The 9,053-nt window shown below is 35.7% G+C and overlaps 1 protein-coding gene across 1 annotated transcript in view; it reads left to right on the top strand.

The window, feature by feature from the left end:
- The window catches only part of LOC106109087 (protein outspread-like), a gene marked incomplete at its 3' end in the record, with an annotated part of 201,993 nt that overhangs the window by 156,517 nt on the left and 36,423 nt on the right, over positions 1-9,053 (top strand). The window contains exon 3 of the mRNA XM_013290490.1: positions 8,983-9,048. Within this exon, the coding sequence (XP_013145944.1) occupies positions 8,983-9,048 (66 nt within the window). The remainder of the gene's footprint in view (positions 1-8,982; positions 9,049-9,053) is intronic.

Below are 9,053 nucleotides of genomic sequence, written 5' to 3'. Positions count from 1 at the left end.
TTGTTGCTACCGAAATGATGGGTTTGCGCACGCTTCACGCAATGCATACAATTTGAATCCAGTTTTACCCATCTTTTTAACCTCTGGTTGTTAACTCTGGTTTCCAAGAATCGTAACGTTTAATTATACAACACCTTGAAGTTACAAAAAAACTTGTTTTATGGAGTATTTAACCAAAATGTGTGTTTTGAAAGATCCGCTATTCCTCAAACATTGTTATAGCATAAAACGTTATCGTTGTAAGTGCTGAACCGAGTAACAAACATTCTTGAGTCCTTTTAAACAAAAACTTTGGCAAAAACAAACATCAAATATGGGGATATGTCGAAACTTGATTTTTGACTTAAAGTTGTGCGCAAACAATTCGTTGTTGAGAAAAGTTTGAGTATTTTTAATGTTTTTTTTTTAGTCTCGGCTTCGAATCATTATCTAGTCTACATAATTATTAGGTGTCTTTGTAAACGAAAACAATAGAATAAACTTTTTAATCAATCAAGTGTTGCGAGAGATCAGTCGTTGGATTCGGCCGCTTGTTGCGCAAACATCTCGATTGTCTTGTCTTGTATTTGTTCGGAGGTTTTTTTCTTCTGTCAAATGAATTGCCATATTGCCCTTGTTTTTATCTGCTGGATAAAATCTAGAATCAACATCAAATTGTTATGCAACCAGCGAGGCAAGATATTTGATATACGAAGGGTAGATTCAAGATTACATTTAAAGACATTGCATTTTACTATATACGAGTATAATACAAGAAACGATGAGTCTAAATTGATTATTATTAACCATGTTAATAATTCTAGTCGGTTTCCTACAAAATTAAGTAGATTATTTAAGTACGTGTTTTTAGTGTACGTGTCTATTTGCAATAGATAATTCCGCAGAGCACTTACTAAAATCAGTAGCAACGCCGTCAATTTTACAAATAGCAAGTTTTTGTGAGAAAACTTAAGTCATGTTTCATTACTTTAATTGGAAGTATATAGGTAAATCAATGAAACTCGAAATAATACTTTGCGTGTATGCTTTTGAGTACATTTTTGTTTGGTTTAAAAATTTATCCGGGAAAACTAGAGTCCTAAATCTTGTCTGTGCTGATAGACACCATTATTTTCATTGAATTTTTCACTTAGTATTATTTTAAACGTGGTCAAACAATTAAATTCAATCGCTAAGGCTTTTTTACTGTAGATTCAGTTCACAACACAAACCACCTGCTCTAAAGCGCGGAAGGGACTGATGACTTTATAATTTGTCCGGATGTTTTTGTATTTCTATTGCGACTTGTTTTAAATGGCATTTGTTTCCGGTGTTCTTAATGTATATGACACGATGGTCTTATAACATAAATGAATTTGTATCAAAATAAGACATATTAAATGTCGATTTTATAGACTGAAAGTATATTGAATAAACCTAAAAAGAAATGCGTATTGATGTAATATAGAGGGTATATTCGAAATTCCAAACCCTAAAGCATTACATAAGAACTGCCTGATTGCGGTTATCGTAAATGATATATGTTTTTACTGACTATCTGTGTGTATTACAAACGATGATCGTAATTACAAGGCATCGCAGTCACGCGTCGGATTGCGCAGTGTGACAGCACCGTTAACATTCGACCAGTCGAGTTTTTGTGCCCTCTGCTGCCTCGCTTGTATAACAATATTCAAGTTTATGCCCGCTCGAGGTTAGCTGCGAGCGTGTATGCTATGATCTACATAGGCAAACGCACGGTATGCATCCCTTTATGTCTCGCTGTTAAAGCGCGCGCACATTTTTTTACTAAACTATCGTGTAACTGTTTAGTCGCCCTTTGATTCCTATGAGTTTATTTGGTGAGCACTTACTCGATATCTGGGTAACTAAACATTTGAATGGGCTGCAAAAATCGACAATTGCACGACGGTTGAGGGATAGTTCAGTCAAAGATTTTACTACTATAGCGTTGTCTTGCGTTTGCATAATGCGAGCCGCCATTAAGTTTGTATGGTACTGTACTTTGCCGCCATTTGAATCCACATTGAATACCTAATGACGTACAAATTGTAGCCGACGAAATCGTTAAATGAGCAAAAAGAAATATAATTTAAGGATGTTAAAGAAATATATAACGTAATGAACTATTTGAAAACGGAAATGATGAAAAAGCAAGCAATGATTATTTTGTAGTCAATAAAAGTTTTAATATCTTGTTTTATTATTTAAATCTAGATTAACAAAAGTGGACAGATTTAGTCGATTTAAAGTTCCTAAGGCCTGTGTAATTTAAGCAAAAAAACTCGATCACGATCTTGAAATTCGTAATGAAATATACGCCTAAATAAAGTGTCAGTTACGAATAATTACATATTGTTTACGGATTCACAAAATCTTTTTATATAATATCTAAATTGTAACCTTTAAAGATTATTTTGTAAGCGTGAAAAATCACCTTAACAGCATTTATAATAATACTTTGAGCGATCGCTTAGGTTTCAAGGAAATTATTACTATATAAATTACTAGGTGTTCCCGCGCGGCTTTATCCGTATGAAATTATAAAAACTTATTTTATTGTTTAATTTGTCAAATTGCAAATATTAAAATAACAATTACCTTACTATGACAAACTTGCTTTCCCACATTAGGGTTTTTATCCAAAACATTTACCCCCTAAGTTTAATGACGCGAAAATATATAGCCTAAAGCGTGACGTAAGTGTATGGCTTTTTATTAAAAAAAGGTATATTCAAAAATATGCTGTAATTGCTGACATCTTAGGCAACAAAGAATTGTGTGTTTACGCTTTATTATAATAGTATAGATAGATATGTGAATTTAAAAATCAATTACATGGAAGAAAGTATTAAAAATGTTATAGTGACCCTAATTTCACGGGGCCACGGCCATTGAGTTCGTATATCAAACCTACAAATTAATTATTATGAAGATACATTGATCGATTTGTTGTTCAAGTAATACGGGACGATGGATATATTCGTTATCCTTGTAAAAGTTAAAACCTGACGATTTACTAATTATTTCTGATCGATAACCCCCGCAACGCATAAGAGATTTTACATAACATATGTAATTTATTAAAAAATTAAAATAACGGGTAAATTCACTTTAGATCCTTTTATAACCTCAAATTCAATAAGTGATTGCATTTTTATTTTGTTTACCGTATAAATTGCCTTGGATTGATACAAGATTCAATTTGACTTTACAGATTTTGTACTCTACCGTTTTTCTAATGTTTCTAATTATGATCCGGGTATCGGTATCTAAAATCGAAATATTGATACAGACATATCGCGCGATCGGTGATTACATCAGCGTAAATCGACCAATTAGGATCCAAATCAATTACGTACGTGGTCAGCACCCCGCTGTTACACTGGTATTTAAATTTGCAAGTTCGATACAATCAAGATATTAATTGTCTAATATATTATGTGATTTTTTTTAGATAATATCAACAGTAATATAAATATTATAGTATTCTTTTACTCGGAACCAACCAAACCTTGCTTTGTTTCAACTTGAATTATAAATAAAACATTTTAAACACACTTGCCCTTATCCCCTACGGAGGGTCGGCACAGTATGTGCTGCTCTTCTATACATCTCTATCAGCCGTCATATCTGAATCCACTCCTTTCTTAAGCATATCCTCTTTCACACATACTTTCTTCGGTCTTCCTCTTCCTTTGTGGCCATCCACATTCAATCTTAACGCTTTCTGGTTTATGTCCCCATCATTTCAAATAAAACATTTCAAACAAAACGAGCTATTCTCAGCAACAATTTGCACCCGTATTAAAAATATACACTATGAATAACATATTCGCAGTAATATATTCCACAACTGTGAGAATTCAATTCTCGCTTTAAACGGCCCATTGTAAGATTTCTCACACCGTATAACAAAATACTCTTAAGCGGTAGTATAGTAACTGGAATAAAAAAAACGAAAGTAACAACCGAAGAAAACTGAGAGTTTACGTATTGCCGGTTAATTGTTTGTCGATTTTTATCTGATACCGTTACAATGGGAATAGAAACGCAACACAATGCGAGGTATTCACTTTTATTCACGCTGTAAATTTATTGAAGTTTCACCATCAATGACACTTTTATTGGATGTGTTTTGGCATAGTTTTCAACGCGAATCGAAGAAAAACGGAAGAAAATTTCTACAAAGCAAGACTTGATTTAAGTCTCAGACTAGAGATTCTGTGCAACTCTGTAGAAACAAAAATTAAAACATCTTGGCATGTCGTCTTTGGCATGGTGTTCGAGCTAGCAGCGGGCAGCGGAACGCCTGAAACAATGCGCCACGTGCGTATTGCACAATTTATGACATAACCGCTTACACTGTTTGTAACATGGATATCGCACGTGCACTTTCCTTATCACTGAGTAAGCCTTCATTACTACAACATAACATAGATACGAGGCTTCGTAAGTAAAAAACAATCACCATTAATGGTTTATAATAAAGTAGACTGTTCTTTAAAACTATATTAGACCTCTAACAAACTTACATAAGCCTCCTAACAATTGAGATCCCATCAGCGCCATAAAAGAATACATCATTAAGAGTAACAACTGGCAAAAATATCTATACATCATTGGCACTAATTGACGATTGTTTGAAAAAAACAACGCTTGCTAGACGAAAAAGGCACCGGCGGAAGTGTATCTGAATAGCAAAGGCGCGAGCAGCAATGGTCTACATATCATTAGGGGAATTCGCCTAATCACACGCCGCCATCACTGAAGCTACGGTTGCGAGCGCGATCTGATCGCCTGCGAGAGGCACGTGCCTCAGCATCCGTTTCTTGTAACTGCATATTGATCATTCAGATATTTAGTTTAATTAATTATCAGCTATATACATTGAAGCACAACTGTGGAGTAAATGCTACAGGAAATTCATACAAAATATTTCTAAAACATCGAACCTAATTCGTGTACTTGACACCTCTCCAAATTTACATACACCAAGGGAAATAATATTCGGCGTGCATTTTCACTCTGAGAAGGGTACAAGCGGTGGACAAGTCCGGACACTGTCGGCCGATGTCGCCGGACATGTCCGGACATTGTCGGGCTGTGTCGCGCTGCCGGCGCAGGCGCAGGCACAGATAACAGGCATCTTATCGCGCACAGCATCGTCGACCGCGCCCCATTACCTGGCCGACCGACTTTCCCCAACTAACAACCATCTGCGACGCTTGTCCACGGCTGCGGATATAGGAATGCGTTAGGAGTGGCCTTTATTGCCTTTTGTGGCTAAATTTTAATCGGCACTAGCAATTATGTTCACTAAATAATCACAACGGTATCTTCACGGAGATTTTCTCTAGCTTAATTGAGTATCGTGACCAAGTATTTTCCCATTGAAATCTTTTTTTCTGGATAAATGTTCCATGAAAGCACCGCACAAGTTTAGTTCGCAAGTTCATTCTTAAAGTATGAAGTTATTAGTTGTCTGACCTGTAAAAACACTGATCCTAAACAAGTCAACGACTAACATAAGCCTAGAACGATACTTCTAGTTTTGTATTTTACAAACACGTATTCAACATTTCAAATGCTTAATTGCTAATCGATTAGCTTCTCTCAACAACCTCCTTATATCATTTGAATAAATCCTCCAAGACTGGTCTGTAAATAGGCAAGCCCTCACAATTTCTACCGCCTTGTAAAATACTAGTCAAAGCGTTTCCACAATGACAGAGTTAGATAAATGAAGCCTCAGAGAGGTTTGTCCGATTGTCCTCGATGCCAACAACTATTTATTACTAATTTCTAATTCCCTATCAACGTAGCCCACACGACCTGCAAGACAGGCTAGTTTGCCTACCTAGCTTTCTATTTACACATGTACATAATTTATACTCAATGAAAACATCTTAATGTTAAATTCAAATTCATGGAAATTGAAAACATTTCTGTTCCGTGATCGTTCTTTACTAACTTCAGCATTACAAACGAAACTCGCCGACGAATCATCTGCCAATTCTCTCCGCAGTGCAGATTGCGCGGCATCACGACCAACAAATTTATCGTAGTATTGTCGACCAGCTGAGAGATAGCCGGCATTTGAGTTATTTCTAAGACGGGAGCAGCCCTAACTAGTTCAACATGAACGGTTACTTTATCGACGATGCTAAATCGTAACCGATTTATGGGAACCTTCATTAGGGTTGCCAAAAGTGACACCTAATACAATAGAAGCAGGAACAAGATCAGAATAACGTAAACGGATAGCCTCAAATTGTAACTTTAGACTGTAGAGAGCTTTATTGATTTATAGGAACGAATAGAAACAAGGAAAATTAAATGAACAGAAAATCATTCAGTGTAAAAGGACACATAAATGTTTGTAGCGAATAGAGTATTAACAAATAATAAGTGGATTTACTACTGTACATAAAATATGAATCAGTAGAGAAATGTAAATCAAGATTTTATACAGAATGGTCACAATATCTAAGAAATCTGAATATCACCAATTGAAATAATACCAAAGCCCTGGCAGTGTCGAAGCGACGCGCGATCTCCTTGCGCGTCGGTATCAGGACAATCTGTAATTCAGTCACTTCGTCGCTGTACCTTTCTACCCTAATATAGTCATACGTTTTTCTGTGTGCCTCTCTACTCGCTAATAGCTTTATCGTGTTGCCTTTGCGGTGTAAATCTTGCGAAATTGTTAACCGATTGGCCAGCGCTTGCTACGTATCTAGTATCGCAAATAATTACAACCGGCTTAAGCAGGGGAAATCTATATTGCCATTAACTTCTTGACCCAACTTCTTAACAATCGAGATACCGAGGAATTGCGATTTATAAGTTTGCAGTTAATTATAAATGTTATCAGAAGGATGTAGTGAAAATTGCTTTCTGAAATTTCAATTGCCAAATAGGCTTAAGATTTTCTGTACCGAAACCGAAATTATTTTCTCATATTTTGTTTCATCTTTGAATGCTTTTTTTAATGAATCACTTTTGCAATCGCCTCCATTATAAGCGTGACAAATATCGTCTAGGTCAATTATTTGCAATTATACGAAGTCGGTGACACCTTGTTGCATAGAATCTAGTTGATAAGGACAGTGTGATGTCGAGTTTCACTGGAGCGAGTGAGACGGCTATCGGGACACGAGCCTCACCACCAGCGGGCAACAATTAATGCCACTCCAATTAACGTATTAGAAGGTTAGCTGATACCGTGGCTTTGCGTGTAGATCGCATCTATTGCGGTGTCAGTGACTGTATAAACTGCTTAGAAAGGACAATTACAATGGTCTTTAGCACATCACTATCTGCAGTAATTATCTATGATGTGTCTAGTTCCAACACAACATCCTTTTTATTACATCGTGGAGTAAAACGCAAGATAGATTACTACTCGTAGAACCAGCTGTAAATTGAAGTCAAGAAGACCCTGGCTACATCATATGCTTCTAAGATTGCATGTATTTTTGATGTCAGATTTTTATACGCCATTGAATTTTCGAAAGTTGTAACTGCAAATCTAAATGCCAAATGCCGGCGGCAATTTTTACCCTTTTAATTGAGTGCAATTATGTGATTTGTACATTTGCGTTTCCCACGGCACCACGCCACCGACATCAGCCGGCGGACGCTCTATTGCAAACTACGTTTTTGCGCATTTACGAAATTAGCAACAAGAACTAAATTAAAGCAACGTTTCGTAGCTAAGAGTTACACTTACTGCACATTTATTAATTACATCGCCTTCTTTTGATTTCTAGAACTGATCTATTTACTTATCGACACATTTAATGACTGTTTACAATGTAGGCGGCTGACGACAATTATTAGTGTTGCTACAAGAACCATCTCTAATGTGGTACAATTAAAAACTATAATGCAATTTCGTATTATTTATAAACATTATGTAATATTGTGTCATTGTAAATGTACATTTGTCATGTCCATGATGAATGTCTGACTGCAAACATGAAAATAGGGCAACAAGTGTCTCCGGTTTTAAGGTTCCGTTTCTCCAATAAAATACCGAATATTTTTTATAAATGGTAACCATCGTTAAATCCATAACGTATAGTATTCTAAGAAAAAAAAAAGTATATTAAAATTGCAATGTAGTAATGCCAAATTGCAAAAAACACAAAGCATTTAAAAGTTAATTTTTATTTTGCAACCTGACTTGACTGTGATAATATCGAGATATTTTAAAAAACATCTTCATTTAATTCATATAGTGACAAATTTGCTCACAACAGTTCCTTCTCTTTTTTTCTTATATGCAGTCTTCCAACCTCTTTAATTCTTCTAGAAGGATCTATTCATAACATTAAATTTAAAATCATAATATTACGGAACCCACATGCCATATGTCGCGATTACTCTTGTCTTTTTATAGCTTGATGGCCGCCGCGAGCGTCTCCGCCTGAACTCCAAAGCATTTACAGTAATCAGCGTCTCCAACGCATAATGAACGTCGTCGGCGTAATTTCATTGTTTCGCCTCGTTTGTATGCTAAATTCATTCTAGATTTGTGTTTGTACCACCGTATGTATTGACCAGATTTGTATTGTACGTTTTTATTTTATTAATTTTATACTTAGTCGTCTACGGACTAGAGATTTCCACTTGTAGCCAATAAGTCTTCGTTAGACAAATCAGCCTTACAAACGAATGCGGTATAAAGTTAAACTTAGGAATAAACTGAGTATACCCAAATATTAGTACAAATTTTGCTTATACTCGATTTATTCCTACGTTTAACTTTTTACCACGTTTATTTGCTGTAAGTGTTTAAGTTGTATTGTTTGTTAACAATATTTGACAAAACATACATACGAAGAACTTCCGCATTTTTCAAGTCAGTTGAAAACATTTACTTTAGTATAAAGTGGTGAAGCGTTGGAATTCGTGCACTTATTTTATTAAGACCACCTTAAAATGTATCTGACTGGTGCGTTGCTTTTGTTTCAGAGATGGCAGCGGAGGTGGTTCGTTCTATACGACGACGGAGAGTTGACGTACTCTTTGGACGAACACGTAAG

This window comes from Papilio polytes, unplaced genomic scaffold (assembly GCF_000836215.1).
Source record: "Papilio polytes unplaced genomic scaffold, Ppol_1.0 DF821289.1, whole genome shotgun sequence".
NCBI classification, from domain to species: Eukaryota; Metazoa; Arthropoda; class Insecta; order Lepidoptera; family Papilionidae; genus Papilio; species Papilio polytes.
The sequence above is the reverse complement of the archived record's forward strand: the minus strand, read 5'-3'. Positions and strand labels throughout refer to the sequence as shown.